The following is a 22,393-nucleotide window of genomic DNA, read 5'->3' on the forward strand; positions in this document are numbered from 1 at the left end:
TACCTGAGGGCATTTTAAGTGGGCAGGAAGAGCAACCGTAGGAGTGGTGTCAGGCTTCTTCCCTCACTCCCCTTAGCAGCTGTAGACACTGACCCAACTCCCTGGCTTAGGAGAGAACTACAGACAACCCTCAAATACAAGGACCTATGTTTTTATATGGAGTATTTTTATATTTAGAATCTATATTGGAATAAAAATAGGGATATAATATAGTAATTTTTCTCTTTTCCAAATAATATAAGAAAATATCAAAAAATAATCTACTCTCAGAAACACTTGGCATACTAGACATTAAGAACAGGCAGTTTTGTTTATGGAACATTTTTTCAGCCTGAAGGCCCATCATTTAATTCACATTTAGAAAAATGTGTAATGTATTCACAGTCTTCATCGAGTTATTAAGCAAGTAAATAACAATAATTTGGATTTACTCACTTAGCATATTTCTTCTTTAGATTTGATCCCAGCTGAGCCACCTACTAATTACGCACAATCAAGCAAGTCACTTACAGCCTCTGTGGGCTTCAGTTCTTTTTGTTTTTCTTCTTTCTGCAAAGCAGGAATAAGAACACTCACCCTTAGGATTGTCATGAGGGTCAAATAAGATAATGGGTGTGACAGAGCTCTGCAAGCTTTCAGATACCACGCGGTGTGAATTATTATTTGCCATCCTCAGGATGTTAGGGCTGGAATCAAGACAATCAGGAAACAAGAACTAGATTACTCCCCACTCTGGGAGGCCAAGACAGGAGGATTGCTCAAGGTCAGGAGTTCGAGACCAGCCTGAGCAAGAGTGAGACCTCATCTCTACTAAAAAATAGAAAGAAATTAGCTGGACAAATAATTCTTTATAGAAGTTTTTTTAGTTAAATTAAAAAAAAAATAAACTAGATTCTTCTCCCATCCCAGCTCATTCACTAGCCTTTGGCCTATGATCATTAAGTTTCATATCTTAAAGTTTCAGCATGCATAATGTTCTGGAATTATTCAATACGTCATCCAGAGTTAAAATACTCATTTTCTCCCCTGAGCATAATAATGTTCATGTAATAGGTAGGTACAGCCAATAGAAGTAATGAAAATAGAGAATTCTATATGTCTATGTATAAAAAGTGTTTGAAGCTTGTTTCCTTTATTTTTTTCAATTTTTCTACTTATATTTTGGTGACTTATTTTATTAATTATTCTGCTTTTGGGGTTGATGTGCTTATCTTTACAAAGATGAGTCCGATTTGCTTAAGACCCTGCCAACTACAGTACAGTTAGCTCTCGCCGTCGATATGAACTTCAGCATCATCAGCAAAGTCGACTTATTCAAGGCAAGTGCTTTTACCATTAGTAGAAAAACACTAACTATATCAATTCCTCTGAGAGGCTGGGTGTGGTAATCCTAGCACTCTGGGAGGCTGAGGCGGGTGGATTGTTTGAGCTCAGGAGTTCGAGACCAGCCTGAGCAAGAGCGAGACCCCATATCTACTAAAAATAGAAAGAAATTAGCCGGAAAACTAAAAGTATATAGAAAAAATTAGCCGGGCATGGTGGCACATGCCTTTAGTCCCAGCTACTCGGGAGGCTGAGGCAGGATGATCACTTGAGCCCAGGAGTTTGAGGTTGCTGTGAGCTAGGCTGACACCACGGCACTCTAGCCAGGGCAACAGAGGGAGCCTCTGTCTCAAAAAAAAAAAAAAAAAAAAAAAAAAATTCCTCTGAGAAATCTAAGCTTTTCCTTTATACAGCATTTATGATATTTTTGTCTTATGTTTTAACAAAGTCAAAACAACCTGGAGAATTTATGTGGAATTAAAGAGTCAAATAAATTACAGGTCTCTCTTCAGCAGATGACTTATTCTTTAGATGCCTTCCTCTTCTAACTGATGTCAAAGAAGAGTTCTTCAGACTCTTATTGAATTCATTTAAATATAATTAAACTCTATAGCTCTATGTCCTTGCTAGTATGTGTGTCACCTACCATTTATGAATGTGCCTTGGCAATGCACGACAAATCAGGCCCTAGATTAGCTCCAGATTGGCCTGACAAATAATCATGCCTAATCATGTCTCCTATTACAGATGCTTTGGATTTAGACTTTTAAAATGGTCAAATTTAAATTTAGAGCCTTCATTTTTTAGGAAAAAAATGTATAACAGAGAAATTTCAAAATTTTTTAATATTTTTAATTTTAGTACTCTCTTTTTAAAAATATATATTGCATATAACTTTTTCTCATCTAAGATTTAATTGTGTGGCATTCACTGATTCATCTGGCCAATTAATTCATTCAAAAAATATTTATTAAATTCCTACTATGTTTCAGGCACCATTTTAGCCACTGGGAATACAAGAGTTGAAAACAAATACTTACACAAGTGGAGCTCAAATTCCAGAAGAAGAGAATGAAAAATAAATATATAACGTGTTGTAGAGGTGATAATGCCATGAACAAAATTAAGCAAATGGAGGAGGATGAGGGTGTCATTGGCCATGAAAGGCCTCTCTGAGGAAGTGCATTTGAGCGTCTGAACAGAGGACTGGGGGAAGCAAGGGAGTGAGTGTTGCAAGTATTGCGAGAGGAGAGAGGGGTAGGGGAGAGGAGATAATATTGCAGGAAGATGGATGACATGAAGTCCTGAGCTGGGAACACACTGCCAAGAAGCCAGAGTGGCTGGAGCAAACACAGAGTGATGGCAAGCAAGAGTAGTCAGAGAAGAATTTTAAAAAGGAGGCAGAGGCAAGGGGCAAGTTAATGGAGGTCCTTGGAGGCTGTAGTACAGATATTGGACTACACTCTGAGATGCAAAGACATCGAGGATCTTGAGCAGAAAGTAACCCATTGAGACTGGTTTGGAAGGAGTTATCCTTCCTACAATGTGGAGAATAAGCAAGGAGGCCAAATGGAAGTTATCATAGCCATCTACGGAAGAGACAGTGGTAACCAGACCCAGGGTTGTCAAAGAGTTATTGAGAAGTGACCAAATACTGGCTACATTCAAAGGAAGAGGCCATAGTTTTTCCTGTTTGATTAGGTGAAGCAGATAAGAGAAAGAGACCAAGGATGACTCCAAGGATTTAGGCCTGAGGGATCATAAAAACAAATATCATTTGCAAAATAGGAAATTTTAGATTAAGTTTAAAAACTCTTTGTTTTGATTGTTGCTATGGTTTGAATGATGATATTTCCTCCAAAATTCATGTTGAAACTCAATCCCCAATGCAACAGTATTAAAGGGTGTGATCTCTGGGAAGTGATTAAGTCATGAGGGCTCCACCCTCATGCATAGGATTATCACCTTTATAAAAGAGCTCAAGATGAAGAGAGCACTCTCTTGCCCTTCTGCTATTTGAGGACACAGCGTTCCTCTCCTCTGGAGGATGCAGCAACAGGTGCCATCCTGGAAGAGAGAGCAGCCCTCAGCCAGACACCAAACCTGATGGTGCCTTGATCTGGGACTTCCCAGCCTGTAGAACCGTGAGAGATAAATTTCTATTATGTATAAATTATCCACTCTGTGGTATTTTTTTATAACACCACAAAGACAGATGTGTTAGTTTAAGGTAAGTGTTAGACTTTCAGATGGAAATAACATGCAGGCTATATGGTTCCTAAATCTGATTTCAAGTGAGAGGTCCAAGCTGGAGCAATAAATGGACCTATAAGCATATTGATGCATTTTAAGCCCCACTACTGGATGTGATCACTTAAGATGCAAGTATAGACAGAAAAGAAAATGTAATTCAGGCAGAAGTATACATCTTGAAAATAGATAATCAATACTACCAGAGGCAAGATGACGAAGCAGAAGCTGTGTGGGAGAATGGTCAGGTATAGCCACTCCCAAAACTGGGTTAACCTGTGACCCCATAGAATAGAGTTAGGTCAGTATCTTAGGACTCTTTTCTTGATTATGTCCTATTATACATGTCCATCAAGATTTTGATGAAGACATAAAAAGAGTGATTTTTTTTCAAATTGGCAGATGACTCGAAGCAGGAAGGAATAGTATAAAATGTGTTAATTATAAAATTTAAAATTACTGAATACTTTGAAACAATGAGCAAAGCCAACAAAATTAACTTTAACAAGAATATTACAAATGTAAAAAGAGCAATAGTTACTTTATAACAATTCTTTTTAGACCGGGGAGTTTTACTTGGCCTAAAACGTCATATGAGTCAGCAGAGCTATGTATGAGATTCCCCTAAATTTTAACAAAATATTGGTTTTCTTGATTATTTAAACTACATTTGGATTAACATATCACATTTCAAATAACCAGTTTTAAGAAGGATTTTGACAAGTTAGAGTATCTTCCAACTAAAAAGTTAAAAGCAGGGGTTGAGTAGTGGACCAAGAAGACAGTAAAAGGACAATGTTATAAAATTACTCTGTGGTGATAGAAATCAGATTGATGATTGCTTCTAGAGTGAAGTGGGGAAGAAGAGATTGATTAGGAAGAGGCATGAGAGCACATCATAGGGTGACAGAAATATTTTCTGTCTTGCTAGGGAAGGTACATAATTGTACGCATTTGTCAAAAGTGACCTAACTGTCCCTGAAGATCTGTATATTTCACTGTATGCAAATTGTTGCTCTATTAAAAAAAAAAAAAAAAAAAGCCTGGTGGTGGTGGCTTGTGCCTGTAATCCCAGCTGCTCAAGAGTCTAAGGTGGAAGGATCACCTGAAACCAGGAGTTTGAGACTAGCCTGGGCAATATAGTAAGACCCCATCTCTAAAAATTAATAATAATCATAATCATAAGAAGAAAAATGGCCTCAAAAGAAAATATGCAGATGCTGAGGCTGTTTAGTTGTAGGGAAAAATAATTCAAGGACAGCAGAAGTTTCATATACTAAAGTCTGTTATATGGACAAGGAATGAGTCTTACTCTATATTGTCTCACAAAATAACACTCCACCATAAACTCCATTTCTAAGCTACAGACACCTCTGCTGGAATAAAACCTCCTGGAAAAGTAAGACTTGGTCCTAATTGTCTTTGTACCTGCAGTACACGCCACAGTTTCTAACACAGAGTAGCTGCTTAGCAAAGGCATTAGGAAGGGAGGGAGCTTGCACTGGTACCAATTCTTGGAGATGACAGGAAAGTAGTTTCTGATTTCTAGCAGGAATTCTTCCACAATGGGAGCTCCTGGTGAAGCAGAAGCATCATAGAATGTGTACAAGCAGAATTTTCTGATCTTCTATCAGGTAGACTGTGAAAAGGATTCTCACATTGATTAGCGGTTTTGTCTAGCTAGATAGGTTTTCAAACTGCAGCTTGTCATCCACTAGGGTGTCATGAATTCAACTAAGTAAGTCACAACCAGCATATAAAATGGAAGAGAAAATATCATAGTGCATCACACATATGTAAAGGTAGGTATTATAAGCACAATGAAAATGGATGTCTTATTATAGAGTATGACCAAAAACATATGAAAGCCACTAAGCTAAATTAACAGTATTTTAAAATATCATAAAACTCTTTATACCTTAATGACTACCTAAATTGGGAATAAGTGACAGCAAGTAACTCTTTTGTAAAGAAAAAAAAAAATACTTTACATTAGATACCAATGACTTTTATAGGATTATCTCCACTTTCGTAAGTTAACAGTTTTCTGCATCATAGTTCTTTGTTTTTATATGTCCTTTTCGTAAATCTATTAAATCAGCAACATCCGATTGAGAAAAAAGGTTAAATCTTCACATCTTGCTAACGTTGTTTATAAACTTTGATTCATTTTTTCTGACATTTCCATTAAGAGGGAGTTATTTCCAGAAAGAACCCATTTACATTTCTGTTAAATGAAAAAGTTATTTTTGTCTAAAGCCAAGTAAAATAGAAAATAAGTAGGTATGAAAGTTTTCTAAATTTATTTTTGTGGAGACAGTCTTAGCAGTGTGTACAAATTTGTTATTTTCTTAGGAAGGAAATAGGCTGAATAGTGATCCTACACCCTCCATAACTTATACCCAATTGATCCTTGCAATGCTTCTGTGTGACTCATTCTGCTCCCTACACAGAGCCACCTACGCACCCATGCAGCTCAGTGCACAAAAGAGGCAACATTCGAGGTGTGGGTACCTAGAAGGATGCTTAGGAGCCTCCAGGGTGAGAAGCTGGAGGTGCCTGGGTGAAGGCTCACACATGTGGAAAAGTATTAACCTGTTCACTGAAACAGAAGTCTTTGGAACCAGAACACAGGGGGATGCCCAAAGATGAATCTGGAGAGGTCAACTGAAGCCAGGCTATGGTGTGTGAGCCCAATCCTATAGCCAAAGGAAGTTGTGAAAGGAGGAGATAGAAAGTATAGATTTCAGTTTATACAAAGACATGAAAAGTGAGACCAACAACAATATCCAGGGATACAAAGAAGGGTGATTGTCAACTGCTGAAACCTGGCGTATCTTGAATTCTCCCTGCAAATGAATCTTCCATATCTGTAAAAGGCAGGCAGGAAGAGAGAGGGAGAGAGAATTTTCACTGAGATTCCAAGATTGGAGGCTGGCAGGCATGCTTTGTACCCTTCCAATCTTCATGACAGGGTAAATAAAATGCATTGAAAGTCATTTAATTCACAAATATCTATTTTACGATGCCCTAGGGGATGCTTTAGGTTTGTGTCTTAGGCCCTCAGTCAAAAATTTCAGGGGTGCAGTGGCACGCACCTGTAGTCCCAGCTACTCAAGAGGCTGAAGAGGATGGATAGCTGGAGCCCAGGAGTTTGAGTCTAGTCTCGTCTCAAAAGAAAAAATATATATAGGCCGGGCGCAGTGGCTCACGCCTGTAATCCTAGCACTCTGGGAGGCCGAGGCGGGTGGATCGCTCAAGGTCAGGAGTTCGAGACCAGCCTGAGCAAGAGCAAGACCCCGTCTCTACTAAAAATAGAAAGAAATTATATGGACAACTAAAATATATATAGAAAAAAATTAGCCGGGCATGGTGGCGCATGCCTGTAGTCCCAGCTACTCGGGAGGCTGAGGCAGGAGGATCGCTTAAGCCCAGGAGTTTGAGGTTGCTGTGAGCTAGGATGACGCCACGGCACTCACTCTAGCCTGGGCAACAAAGCAAGACTCTGTCTCAAAAAAAAAAGAAAAAAGAAAAAAGAAAAGAAAAAATATATATAAATAAAAAGAAAAAAAGAATGAATGTTCTGTCCTCATTCGTATAGTGGTGATGAAAACAAAAAATTCAAAAGGACTTTCCTCCGTTTTGTAAAATTTAAGAATGGATACAGATCTTGTGGAAATTGTTTGCAATGTAGCACCAGAGAATAAGTCTAATCTCACTTTAGTTCGTCAAAAGACATACGTCTGTTGCTTTAATTTTGCACTATACTCAAGCTAAAAACCCTGAAAAGTACAAATGTGCTTATATTCCTTTCCTTTTAGCCTTGTGAAATCTGTTTATATACTAGTAGAACAGTAAGTTTCATAATACTCTGGCAAAAGCAATGTAAGTTATGCTGCAGTATCATAATAATAAGGACAACGTCACATGAAGGTCCTCCATTCTGTCCATAATTCTTCAATCCCAACAACGCTGTCCCCATACACCTTGGTCTGCCCAAATCTTACAGGTCCTCCAAGCACTCTCCAGGCTGTATGGAATATAATTAAGTCAAAAGCAAGAAACCAAACTGTTGCTGACTCCAAATTTTAAAATTTATACATATGTCTTCACAAAAATTATAATAATAAATAGCTGTTTACTGAGTACATACCATGTACTACACTGTACTAACTGCTGCGTTACCTTCTCGCAGAAACCCTTTTGTTAGGGGCTCACTTGTGTCTCCCAAAACTCTTATGTTGAAGCTCTAACCCCCTCAGTATTTCAGAATGTGACTGTATTTGGAGATAGGGCCTTTAAAAAGGTGATTAAGATCAAATGAGGCCCGTAGGACGGGCTCTAGTCCAATCTGACTGGGATCCTTTTAAGAAGAGAAAAGCAGGGCATACCAAGAGACACCAGGGGTGCCAGTACACAGAGCAATGGCCACGTGAGGACCCGGAGAGAAAGCCACCATCTTCAAGCCAAGGAGGGACGCCTCAGGAGGAACCAGACCTGCTGACACCTTGGTCTCGAGTTTTAGCCTCCAGAACTGTGAGAAAATGATTTCTGTTGCTTAAGCCACACAGTCTTCATTGTTTTGTTATGGCAGCCCTAGCTCCCGCGAAACCCTCTGACGAAAGTTTTGTCACCCTTCCCATTTTAGAGAGAGGGCAAACAACTCACCTGACTGCGGTCCCAGAGCGCTAGCAATGGGACAGAGTTTGAGCGCAGGTTTTGTTACACCACAGTCTGGGAGCTTAACCACTGTATCACACCACCTTTCAGCTCCCCACCAACCCTGCCTGGGTGACGGATGCGATGGTGAGGAAACAGAAGTTTCGCTAGAGTCAAAAGTCAAGCTCAAGGAATCCTTCCTTATGATTTTCACAGACTCAGACTTGGCGCATCAGTTAGATGCCTAAATTCACACACACTTGTGGACTCTCCTACTAAGATCCTAAATCTCATGGGGTTCCCGCCCCTTAATCAAAGCAGGTAGAATTAGAGTCACAGATTTTCACTAAAACTTTGGATCAATCAATTGTGTTTAATTAGTAAGATTTGCTGCTTCAGTATGGGGTGATCAAAGTTTTGAAATAGCTTAGAGATGAATAGTCATATTATATGTGCGGTTTTTTTTTGTTTTGTTTTGTTTTGTTTTTAATTTTTCACAAAATGGCTCTTCTTCGGAGATTTCATGTTATTCCAGGCCCAGGCATAACTATTAAGCTAATAAGGAGCGATCCATTTCTGAGATTGGGCATTTTTACCTCCTTTCTGATGATTTATTATTTCTATCTCTATTTTTAAATGTATTTTTATCAAATTAAATGCTGAGGAAATCACATTTTGCCTCCGCCTCTAAATTAACCAGAAATGGGAGAAATTTTAACAAAAGTTCTTTTGCACCACCTAGTGGCTGGTATTAAAATCGCATCCTTTAGAAACAAAAAGCTCCCACTGCTCAACAGTGGAAAACCAGGGACCCAGCAATCCCAAAATTGGAATATAGGCACCACCCGTCTATCAAGGCAGGCACAATGTGTCTATGTGCTGCTCTGATAGTAAGGCAGAACCCATCCCAACAGGACACCTCACGGGCATCTGTGACTCATTGTTTGTGATTATGCGGGGAAAAAATGCCAGTACAAGCTGTGCCTCCTGTGGTAGGAATGACGAGGAGTGTTTTGCATGTGAGTGACAGATTGAGCCAGGAAACGGACAGGAATGGCAAAATGCCTTCTACCACTCACACAGGGATCCCCAGCAGTGACATGCTATTCAGATAAGTCATCACATGTTTACTCTTCAGGCCCTGAAATCAGAACGCTACAGTGAGACTGATTCATTTTTACCAACTTTATTTTTACCCTGGTGGTATCTGTAATAAAATATTGGCGGGGCTCAGTGGCTCACGCCTGTAATCCCAGCACTCTGGGAGGCCGAGGCAGGAGGATCGCTTGAGCTCAGGAGTTCAAGACCATCCTGAGCAAGAGCCAGACCAGGTCTCTCCTAAAAATAGAAAAAAATAGCTGGGCGTGGTGGTACATGCCTGTAGTCCCAGCTACTCAGGAGGCTGGGGCAAGGGGCATCACTTGAGCCCAGGAGTTTGAGGTTGCTGTGAACTACGATGACACCACTATACTCTAGCCCTGGTGACAGAGCCATACACTGTCTCAAAAAAAAAAAAGTAATAAAGTGCTGTTGCTAGCCTTTTTAAAGTATTTTGAATAGTATGCTTAGAATATGTAGATGAACTCCACTCATCTACATATCCTAAGCAGTTCCTCTGTGTAAGACACTGAGCTAGGCTTTCGGGCCCCAGTTACTGTGGCCATATTGTCCCTGCTCTCTGGGACCTTCCAAAGGGATGGGGAAATTATAAATGAAAAAGATAACATGCATGGTTGTAAGTGACTCAAAACATGTAAAGTGCTTATAGCAGTTTCATTGTTGTTATTACTATTATTATTGACTGAGAAATAAACTGATATAATCACAGGGGAGTTTCCGCATGAGTAGGATCAGACTCTTCATGTGGCCCTGCTTGATCATAGGAAGATGGATAAGATTCATCGTCAGGGTTTCATCCAACTCATGACTTCCCACTTTGACTATGTGACACCAAAACTCCTAGAAAAATAGAATTATTGTCAGTTCTCAAGGAAAGCTTGATGGAGATGATTTTTACTAGTGTTTGTTAATATCAGGTGTAGGGTTAGGTCTGATCATACTTAGAACTCAATATTAATAAGTTATGACATCAGAGCACCTTGCAAATTATTTGTCACATTTGATTTTGCTGCTCCCAACAGCTACCAATCAGTACCATGACTGGCGTGGTCAATGGCACGACCAGCTGAATTCAGAATTCTCTGCCCCAGTCATCTCTCCCATAGCCTACTCTGTTAGAATAAACAAGGCTGAGGCAGAAAAACCCCTGAAGACCATTGTTTGTACTTGTCAGTGGCTTAAATCCACAGTGAGTTACAAATTACTGATAACATCTTACGTTCTCTTTCGAAGAAAGCAGAAATGAGCCTAGAAAAAGAGAAATTCGGAAGAACTACGAGGGTAGGCATTCCTAAGATAAATTTTTACCAACTTCACAATTGTATTCAGAGCTTGCCATTATTAAAAGAAGAATTTCCTTGCCATTATTAAAAGAAGGAAACACCATCTAACATACAGGTTTTCTTTAGAATAAAAATAAGATTTCTCCCAACTTCATTCAAATCTCTATACTCCTAATTTAAATCTGTAACACACAGTTTTTAGACAGCACTGAAGTTTTCATTGTTCAAAACGGCGCAATTTCTAACAGCTTCACTCCATACATAAGCCCATATTTATTTAGTGCCTAGCATGCTCCAAATGATGGTGAGACCCTGAGGGTACAGGTGTGAATAATACACACAATTAGACCTCAAGGTGCTCGAATTGTAGATAAAGCACACACTCTGGTGATATTCTTTCTCTGACACCTTCTGCATGTGTAACCTTAGAGAAAGTCAATAGACTCCTGAGACTCCAGTCCTTCATCTGAAAACCCAGAGTGATGACTATATATTCATTAATGCCAGGCATCACAGGAAGGTTAGAAGAATTAAATAAGTAAAGATAAGAAGACAGTAAAATTTAATATAAATGTTGATGTTTATACAGGTACTCTCACTTAATAGACAAGGGGCATTTATGAAACAATCCTTGGACTTTTTTGTAAACCAGAAAATATCCTGACTCCTATGAAGAAAATGGAGCTGAGTTACTGAGAAGAAAATCTAGTCCCAGGATGTAATTCTTTTTAATCATACAATAATTGAGCAAAGTGTATCTCTAGAAAATAATCATTTTCTGGGGGCGGGGGGAGAAAAAGATAATAGTTAAAATATAACAACTTCATAATGCAAACTTCATTTCATTAGAACTAAATCCAGAGAAGAAAGATTTAGTTATAAACCACAGCTGCCCCAAAGCCAGTGGCATCTTTCCATGAAGCAAGTTAGGAGACATAATCACTTAATTCTAAGTGTTTACAACATACAGCTGCTAGGTTCAGTTTGCATGATTCGATCCATGTCCTATCCAAGTATGTTAACAGAAGTTATATTTAGAATGGTTCAAATGTTTTTCTCTGAGGAAATCCAAGCTACAAGCTGAAAACTATCAATATGAGTACTTGTGTACATTCCGACTGAGAAGAGCACTAATTATTTGCTTATGTGTTTTAGGGCTTATCTCTTAGGTTGGCCTAACACTTCCCATTGATTTGGTTTCCTTTATTAGTGCTTTCTGCCAGTGAACACACCTGAAGGATAAAAGAGGGAAAAAAAAAATGCATTTCTCCACAAAGGGAGACATTTTTATTTTTATTAAAATTTAAAATTAAAAAAATTAAAGTTGAAATCTCATTAGTTCTTCTCCCCAGATCCATTCTTCTTCCTTCTTCCTCCCCCAGAGGTGGCTGCTAGGATTTTTTTTTTTTTTTTTTGGAAAAAGAATCTTGCTCTGTTCCCCGGGCTAGAGTACCGTGGTGTCAGCCTAGCTCACAGCAGCCTCAAACTCTTGGGCTCAAGCAATCCTTCTGCCTCAGCCTCCCGAGTAGCTGGGACTACAGACATGCGCCACCATGACCGGCTAATTTTTTCTATATATTTTTAGTTGTCCAGCTAAGTTCTTTCTATTTTTGCTAGGATGTTTTTTGAGGCTATCCTTCTGAATCCTTTTTATTATTTTACTTTATATCTATATAAACATAAACAACAGGCAGTATTCTGTGCAGTTTTTTTCATACTTGGAATCCTATTGAATATATTCCCTACCTTACTTTTGTTCAGACCACATTATTTGTTGAGTTTAATCACATATATAAATATATATAGTCTATATATTTTAACCACTCTATGATATCCAACCTATAAATATTCAATATTTTATCTGCCCACAGCATGACATTACGTCATTTCCAATTTTCCCAGTATTGAATATAATACAGTCGTCCCTTGGGATCTACAGGGGATTGGTTCCAGGACCATCCCCTCAGCCCCCACAAGAATACCAAAATTTGTGGAAGCTCAAGTTTCTTACATAACATTTTATGTAGTAGTATTTGCATAGAACCTACACACATCCCCTTTTATACTTTGAGTCATCTCTAGATTACTTATAATACCTAATACAGTGTAAAATGCCTTTTAAATAATTGTTATACTATATTTTTAAATTTGTATTATTTTTATTGTGATATTGTTATTTTCTATTTTTTTTTTCTGAATATTTTCCACCCACAGTTGGTTGAATCTACAGATGCAACATCCACAGATATGGAGGGCCTTCAGTGCGGCCACGCTGTTATGATTTCCTCTAGCTTGGTCTTGGGGTCCTTCTCTGGAGAGTGGTATAAACTCAGCCCTGTCCTGACCAGGCTCCAGAGGAAGCGCTGCGGCTGTTTACAGGGTGCCTTTCACGGGGTACTTCTTTCTCCTGGCCGACAGCCTAATGCCCAGGTGTCCAGCCCAAGACCAGATGTTCCTTCCTCTCACAGGAAATTTGTTTACACCTTTCGGCTTTTGTCTGACCTGTGTCCCGTTCATTCCTACAAGCTAGCCACTCTCTAGAAGAGCCCTGACCTGAAAAAAAGTTAGGTTCGAGTGTGCGGGTCAGGTGAGACCCAGAGGAGGCAGCACGGCAGAACACATGAAAAAACAGACGCGGTTTTCCCACTTACAGGTCCCGGAGAGAGCAGGTCCGCCATCTTCACAGGGCCGACAGGCAGGCAGAACGCTTGTGCTCAACCGGTGGGTGGGGGGTGGGGGCTGGGGGCGAGAGGGAGGGGGGCCAGAGCCTGTATTGGGATCCCGAGTGTCACCCAGGGGGGTTCCCATGGGCAGTTCTAATTGGTGGGTTTCCAGTGAGCAGCCATGAGTTCCGTGGAGTCTCGCCGTGACTGAGAGGCGGTGGTTGTGGCATATCTGCGCAGACCATGTGGGGTGCGGGGTCAGTGGGGTGAGTCACGTAGGTAACTGTCCCACAGAGAGGTGGCAGTTGTAGAAGGCAGATTCTGGATCTACCACACTGAGGAACTAGAGAGAGGTAGAGAACTGGAAACTGTGACAAGAGTGACTAAGAGTGACTAAGACCTTGCTTCTGGTATAAGTTAAACTTACATTCAAAATGGGCACTGAGGCAACAAAAATATAAGAATTTACTATGTGTGTGTGTGTGTGTGTGTGTGTGCATGTATGTATATATATATATATATATATACACAGAGAGAGAGAGAGAGAATCGGAATTACTGTCACAGAAAAACATTTAAAATCATTAATAATTCCTATGACTACATCTTAATATAGTTGGGAATTTTCAAAGTGCATTCCAATAGGAATTATTCAAGGAACAAAAATTTTATTTTTGACTTACAAATTATAATTAAGAATATAAAACTTAATGTCAAAAAATCAAATTACACATATGAAAGTAAATTTAAATGGGTTTTTTGAGATCTTCTATTTCTAATCATTTATAATGTAAATCTTCTCTATGGATACGAATGTATGAGTTACCTTCGTTGCAATAATATTCCAGACATGTCCATGCTCAAGAACTTCCAAGCATATTTCAAATGGATTTTCTTTAAAACATCAAAGATACAAACTTTTCTCAGTGGAGAAGATCCAAAAATCAATCCGAAGTATGTTTGTGTTTTTTTCTAAGTGAGTTTTAAATGATCAGAATGCCAATTTCTGAAAGGAAATTATTCTGAAATGATGACAGCATTTAAAGACATCCAGCATGAGCCATTTATTTAGAAAACTTTTACTGAAAACAAAATATGCCTTTTAGAAAAAAAATTATATTTGTGGTTTGCTTTAGCAAATATGATAACCTAAAAGACATGGTAGGACTAAAAAAATATAAATAAAAATTACATACTTTTTGTAAAGCAAATACATAACAAGGAAAGAAAAGTGCAATTTCCTTCTGCCTAAAAGGGCCTTGGTGCATCTTTGCAAATACAAATCATACTCATCCTCAAGTGATTCAGATTTTATTACCTGCATGAGCATTTCCCTGGCACTTCCCTTCTCTCTCATGCCACTGCCGAACAAAAGTAACTTCCTTCTTCTTACAAATTTTATGGATATTTTGGGGATGTTTTGTGACATGATTATCTTCTACCGTCAATTATAGCTTTTTACTGACATCATCCAAGCTAGACTTATTTTGGTTCATCTTTAATTCCTCACAGGGCATCATACAAAGCCTTGCTCAAAGCAGCTTTTCATCAATATTTGTTGGACTGTATTAAGGTATTCCTTCTGGCCTTGGCCTTTTTCTATTCTGGAGAACCAAAAGCTATACTTTCTCAAATGAATTTTTAAAATTCTAACACAAAATTCATCTGAATGCTTCTCACCAATGGCTACTTGATGATACTTCAATCATAAATTATTAATTTTCCTTATCAGTCAAGCAACCCCGAGGTCTAAATTTCACATGGCTCTAGGTCAAGTGTCTGCTACTGAAACCATTACAGTAAAGTAGTGATTGCTAGAGGAATGATTATCCAATCCACATACTAGGGGCAGACCCTTTGCTTCTCCTCTTCCTTTCTCTGCTACTGACTTGATGATTAGTTCTCTGCAAAATCATAATTCCCCTAAAGGGTGAGCAGAACCAAACACAAAAGGAAAGCTACTACATGTTAACAGCTCTGAGAGGAAAAAATATAAATATTTGGTGAAAGCAAAAGATTCAAAACCACTCTGTAAAGTGAGATCTTTGTACCACCTATAGATTTTCTTTAGCCCATCATATAGATAAATTATAATTATTTAGACAGAATGCAAATATAGATACATATTTGAACAAATAAAATTTATTTATTACACTATTAAAATGGATATAAATAGTCATTCACTCAACACATATTGCTTTTGTATCTGTTGTGTACATTTTCCCTGCCTTTAAGAAGATGAAAATTGAGTTGGTAAAGAAAGACATACAAGCTTGCAAAGTTAAGTAATATCTAACAATAGTACCAAAGATGTTATAAGAAAGAAAGATATTTAGCCAAGATTTTGATCTATGTCTGTCCTAATATACTAATAATCAATTATTGTCATATTATCATAATCATTGATAGTCATTAATTAAGCACTATATTGTTTTACTTATAAGGACCATTTTTATACCCATTTTATGGGTTAAGAAACTGAGTGCATGAGAGGTTACATAGTAATATGTAGTGGAGACAGGATTCACACCTAAATCTACCTGCTCAATATCCAAACTCTAGCCATTATACTATAGGTTTTTTTTTTTTTTCAAAATTTGGGATCAAAGCAAATTTATACCCATTAGCAATTAATATTTTAATGCTAATGCAGACAACATCTATTACTGTTTATTTACATTGCATTTTAAATTAATTTGAAATATTGGCCTTTCAGCTGCGTCTATAAGAATTATTTTTCTCTTCATATAGGGTTGTGACACACAGATGATTTATGACATGTTGTTAAGATTGAAATCCACTGTCTATTTACCTGGTGACTTTGTCTGCAAAAAGGTGAGTGCATGCTGTTTTTCAAATGCACAGCTAGTAAATGCACTTGAGGATTTCAGGTCAAGTGCACAGTTTAAACAGAATTTGTCCATGGTGAATTCCATAGTATAGAAATAATTATGATATACAGCTCTGTAAAACAATAATGTGCTCTCAGAGTTCAAAACGGAACAAGACAATATGGATTTCATTACTTATAGAAGTGTGGGTAGTCTGGAAAGCTGCTTTGTATAAATGTAAATGATCAATTGTCACACCCCATTAATTCCAAACATTTAAAGTAGGGGAAAAAGTTACAGAGTGATAGGTGGTTCTGCCCTTTTTATGTCTTTGACAAAATATCAGTTACCTCCATTTTGCTCACCCAAATAGTAAATAATTAATGCCACATTTTTTAAAACTTTACTGTGCTTTTTATGGTTATAAAAATAATACATGTTCATTATTTTTAAAATGGAAAACACATAAAAGCACAAAGGTATAAATTCCACCATCCAGAAATAACCACTCTTCATACATTTTGTCCTATTTTTTTACACAAATTGATGGATGGACAGAGCTTGTTTTATAAAATTGGTATCATACTGAAAATATGTTTTGCAACTTGTTTTGTCATGTCATGATATATCATATGAACATTTTGTGTATTATTAAGTAATCTTATACAACCCTTTTTTTAAAGCAGCATGATATTCCAACCTATGGATGTATCATAATCAATTTTCAAATGTTTGCTATTATAAATAACTCTACAATGAACATCCCCTTGGATAATATTTTTGCACATCTCTGATCACTAACTTAAGGGAGGGAGAGAAGGAATGATGACTCTGGGTTTTATATCTTGAGAGATTATATCATTGATGATGTCAATAATGGAAATTAAAAATAGAGGAAGATGAGCAGTTTAAAGAAATGGGAGGTGATCCAAGACCTTGGTGAGTTCACGAGTGAGGATGAGAATCACTTTTATCACTCTAAAACGATATGTTAAGTGCTCTAATCAAAGCACAGGCTGCTGTAGGACATAAAGTAGGGGCACTTGTCCCTCCCAGATACTAGCAAAATTTCCTGGGGAAGATGATGTCCAAACTGTGTCTTGCAAAAATGAATTGAACAAGGTGAAAGAGGAAATAGGTGTTCTGGATAGAGGAAAGAAATAGCATGAGCTAAGTCAAAAAGGAAGGAACTGTGTCTGCAGAGGGAATGCAAAAAACTACAATAAGGCAAATGTTAGAACAATTTTAGTATGATTTATTTAATACAAGTCAATAAATATGTTTCAATTCTATGAGCTAGGAACTGTGCTGAGTACTGAGCAGAAGATGGTTCTGGCCTTCCAGGGGTTTACCGTTTAGTGCTGTGATAGTCAGTTCAGTGTGCATCAGAATCACCTGAATGGAGAAGTCTGGCCTCCACCTGCAGTGATTCAGTTGGTCAGGATAGAGCCCACATACCAGTATTTTTTGAAAGCTACCATATGATTCTAAAATGCAGCCAAAATTGGGAACCACTGGCCTGATGGAAGAGATAAGAAATAAGCAAGTTGGCCGGGCGCGGTGGCTCACGCCTGTAATCCTAGCACTCTGGGAGGCCGAGGTGGGCGGATCGTTTGAGCTCAGGAGTTCAAGACCAGCCTGAGCAAGAGCGAGACCCCATCTCTACTAAAAATAGAAAGAAATTATATGGACAGCTAAAAATATATATAGAAAAAATTAGCCAGGCATGGTGGTGCATGCTTGTAGTCCCAGCTACTCGGGAGGCTGAGACAGGAGGATCGCTTGAGCTCAGGAGTTTGAGGTTGCTGTGAGCTAGGCTGACGCCACGGCACTCACTCTAGCCTGGGCAACAGAGTGAGACTCTGTCTCAAAAAAAAAAAAGAAAAGAAAAGAAATAAGCAAGTGATATTAAAAGAATGCATAACTCCAAAATATGTTAAGCTGTAAAAATGGAAAATACAAGTTGCTCAAAGAGTGTGTAGAGACAAAGTCACTTAATTTAGATTCAGGATTGGGAGATGGAAAGGTTATTAGACTGTCAAGCATGACCTTTGTAAAATCTAAAGAAAAATAGTTCTTCAGTTAAAAAAAAAAAAAAGCAGACAGGACAGCTTTTTTGATGAAAACTTGGAGCCACGAACCAAGAGGCGAGACAGAGCTTGGAATATCTAAGGAACAGAAGCAAGTCCCAGGGGCTAAAGACAAAGCCAAATGGAGTGTGAGGTGCATCGAGGCATCAGGTGGCGATGCCAGGCGCACAGGTGGAAATCAGTCCAGCTGAGAGAGGATGGAACTGGAGGTAAATGTTTAGGAACCAGAACATAATAGAAGCTGACTTCAAGAGAAGTTCAAGGATCCCAACCTCAAGGAAGAGAAGAGGGCCGTGACTATCACTTTAAAGAATACCTTTATGGAGGAGGCCAATAAAGAAGAATCAGAGAGGGCAACTGAGAAGGAACTGTAGAGATAAAAGAGAAGGCGAGATTGTGGTAAAATGGAAACCAAGGTTTACAATCCCACGCAAATTAGTCCAAGTTAAAAGTAAACAGATTGGTGATATAAAATCATTTTATATAAATGGGAAATACAAGCCCCAGTGCAGGTTAAGGACCCCTTTGGGGCAGTGGTGCATTGGAATGACATGACCTTAACTCACCAAAATGACCGTTCCCATTTGTGCCAGTAGCAACAGGGACTGAAAATTGAGATCACTCGTATGAAGTTTAGCACCCATGGCCGGAAGCAGTGCAAATTAGCTTAACAAAGCATGAAATGCAGAGTAGCTGCAGCCTTCTCCTTTCTAATTTCTTCTTCATATCTCATTCCCCACTCAATAACAAAAACCGACCAGTGAAGACAAATGAGTCAAAGGAAGGAATGATTAGGGGGAAGAGCAGAAATGGGAAGTCACCAAAACTACAAGTCACATTTTTTTTGTTTTTGTTTTCAAGCGGGGACTTAGATGATAGTAGATAGTGTCAAACCAAAAAGGCTGTTTCTTGACCAGACTTTAGACAGCTGAATTCAGCTTGGTTTTTGCTTATTATTTTCCCAAAATATTTTAGGAAAGGGGAAGACAAACAATTATGTTCAATTTGAGGTTTCCTAAATAACTGAAGAAATGGCAGGGTTTGGGACTGAGTGTGCTGACCCACCCCATCCTCAGGATGGTTCCTAAACTTACTGGTGGGTAGCTTGGACTACTTGAAAGAGTTTTTGGGAATTTTTTCAGAATGCTCCATGGCAGTACAGGAATCGCCTGGAGCTCTTGCTAAAGCACAGATTCTGGAACCTCATTCCCAGAGATTCTGATCCGTATTTCCGCAGTGAGAATTCTCAGTGAACCGAGAATTTGCGCCTCTAAACAAGCTCCTAAGTGATGCTGCCGCTGCTGACCCAGGAGCCACACTCTGAATAGCACAGCTGTTTTCTGATGGGGTACACCTGAGTGTCATAATGCCCCCTCCCCCGCCAGCCTTGGAAATAGCCTTCTACACAGTACCCCTGAAATTTTGAAGTGCCCTCTCTCTAAGGATTACCTCACCCTGCATGAAGCTCTTGCTTTTCTACAATTCCTCCAAATTAGTCCAGACACCAACCACAAGAGCTTGGTTCAATCTTATTTTACACACGCTGTCAGCCCTTATTCTCTGAGGAATGTCTACTTCATTTGAATGCTAATTAAACTTGCAGGAAAGGATTAAATTAGCCTAGAAATATGCAAGAAATAGTGGAAGTTTTGGTTCGTTGATTATGCCAGATCTCCTTGGAAAATTATTGAAATGCTCGTTAAAAAATAATTAAAAGTGCTGAACTATATTTAAGTACCCATTATGCACTTCTACCTCCAGTCAGTTGTAATAACTGCCTTTGAACAATCATTCCAGCTCCTTGAGAATTACTTCATGCAAAGAATAAGGAATATGACCTATCCTAATCATTGCTTCCTGGAATATCTCTTGCAAAACTAATTTTCAGACACTTTGCCTTATTTTTAAAATCATTCATAGCTATTTTATTGGTTTTTAAGAGATCAGTCTTCATATGGGAGTCATCGTTAGATGTGGTCCATCTGCGTGTATTAATATTGTACAGAGTCAAGCAACATATGTGCTGCTAGTTCTAGTGCTATCACCTGCCAGCCTTGTAAGTTTGCTCAAGACACTCAAATTTTTAAGCCTGTACTACCAATTTTTAAATAAGAGTAATGGTACCTTTTTTATTTGACTTCACTGGAATTTTTGCAAGAATTAAATGTGTCAATATCTATGAAATGCTTTGCGGTTATAAAGTAGTATGTTCTGACAGAACAAATACAGGAATTAAAATAAGGAGATATGTCAATATCAGATATATTATGATTTTTAAAAGTACTATGCAAAGGCAAATAACTATAATAAAATCCATCTATATTAGAATTTCTACTCTGATCTGTTTTTGAACATAAGTCTATGCTTAATATTTTGCACACTGCAAAACTTAAACATACTGCTTGTATTGCTCAGTTAGGAAATGTGGGTTCTAGCTTCCTTTTGCTCCTAATTTCAGAGTCATGGAAAATTGGCTAATCAAGCTAAGACAGTCTGTGCCTTTGTTTTTCTTTCTGCAAAATGAAAATAACAATACTTATTCTACCTGCCTCATAAGGGTATCACGAAGATAAAATGAGCATTTCAATTTCCTGGATGTTAAATAAGAGCTAGAGTCTGATTAACTTTAAATTCAACCTGACAATTATAAAACAACAATAATCGATGTTCAGGAAAATAAACCTAGGTATTAAAGGACATTAAAACTTCCCAGAGAACAATTAAATTATACTTCCCTCATTCGTAAATGAGTATCTACTATACGTCAAGCCCTGTGCTCGGCATTGGGACAAAGTAGACATTGTTTCAGCCAGCTCAGGGCATAAATTATAATCAATATTGTTTAATCCTGAGTTGATTTTAGTGTATTCTAATCCTTTGAAAATATGGTTAATGAGAATATTTGATTAATTCGAATAACCCAGTCCCTTCCTAAACCAAGGGAGTGAATTTATTGTATTCAAGCTATTTTCTTTTTATAGCTGAGGGTGATCAAGACACTACTCATTCAGACAAGCAGGTACTCCTATTCAAATACTTTGCCTAGCATTATGCAGACTGGCCTGTTTGGAGGTTAACAGCCTTTCTTGACCTAAATGCCATTTAGATCTCCTGTAAGACACATTTATTCTTTTTTGGAAATTGGAGTGAGAAAATGTGTTCCAAGGGCCTCATAATCATCTACTAGTTTGGTGATTTGCTTGTAAGTACTCACACAATTCAACATAAAGCTATGTGTATGGCTTAAGATTTATTCCAGCAAAGAATACAATGCCGTGACAGGGAGAAAAAGATATACATGGGGGAAGACTAGAGGAATCAGTGCAAGATTCCTAGGTCCTATTTCTATGAGGATCACATGGATGCATTATTCTCTGCAGTGGACTGCAAAGACATGAGGAAATTATCTCCACCCTAGGAAGCCCAAGTGAGTCTTGGGTCCAGAGTTCTTAAATGGGGCTGTTCATGTAGCTGCATGACCAGGCACAATTCAGACTTCAAACTAGGTGCTAGGTACACATCATAACTCTTTGTGTTTATATTAAACAGTACTGACAGCTTGGTATATTCTGCCACACTGCCTCAGGCATATAGAATCACACCATTAGCTAGTGGCTATGTGAACATTCCAGGAGTTTAATTCTCAGGGCTTGAACAAGGGTCACTGCCCTCGCTCTAAGAGTTCCCAAAGTTAAGCAAAAACTGAGTAAAACAACCTGCAGCATTAACACTTCCTCTCAATATGAAATAAGAATAATCGCTTAAAAGTTTCCTATGCCCCAGTTCCCAAAAATGAGACCTCAATGCCATTGGCAGAAGAATAGAATTGACTTCGAATGGCTGCAGCGTGGGCCCTTTGGATAGGCCAACCACCTTCTTCAAAGCGTAGTAGTGGTCACCAAGCCAGGCTTGACCATGCCTACAATCAGTTACTTCCTCTACCCATACTCCTTCCTGGAGCAATGTGCTAACTGAAATGTCTTCAGGTGTCCAGTGGTGGTACACACTGCTCACATGCTGAGAAGCATCACCTTCCTAATCATTTCCTTTCACATGATATGTACAACTGATGTCTGCCAACTACCTCAGGTCTTAAGATAATTACTTGTACATTAATGTTCCTTGCTTCTTTCACTTACATTTACTCCTCTAGAAGAGTTTATGTTTGTGGAGTAT

General features: G+C 38.4%; 1 protein-coding gene across 1 annotated transcript in view; it reads left to right on the forward strand.

Annotated features, from left to right (window-relative positions):
* Nucleotides 1-22,393, forward strand: part of CNGB3 (cyclic nucleotide gated channel subunit beta 3) — a 137,367-nt gene that overhangs the window by 94,436 nt on the left and 20,538 nt on the right. Inside the window, exons 13-14 of the mRNA XM_069466261.1 lie at nt 1,222-1,319; nt 16,048-16,131. Of these exons, the coding sequence (XP_069322362.1) occupies nt 1,222-1,319; nt 16,048-16,131 (182 nt within the window). The remainder of the gene's footprint in view (nt 1-1,221; nt 1,320-16,047; nt 16,132-22,393) is intronic.

Source organism: Eulemur rufifrons, chromosome 3, assembly GCF_041146395.1.
Source record: "Eulemur rufifrons isolate Redbay chromosome 3, OSU_ERuf_1, whole genome shotgun sequence".
Taxonomy (NCBI): Eukaryota; Metazoa; Chordata; class Mammalia; order Primates; family Lemuridae; genus Eulemur; species Eulemur rufifrons.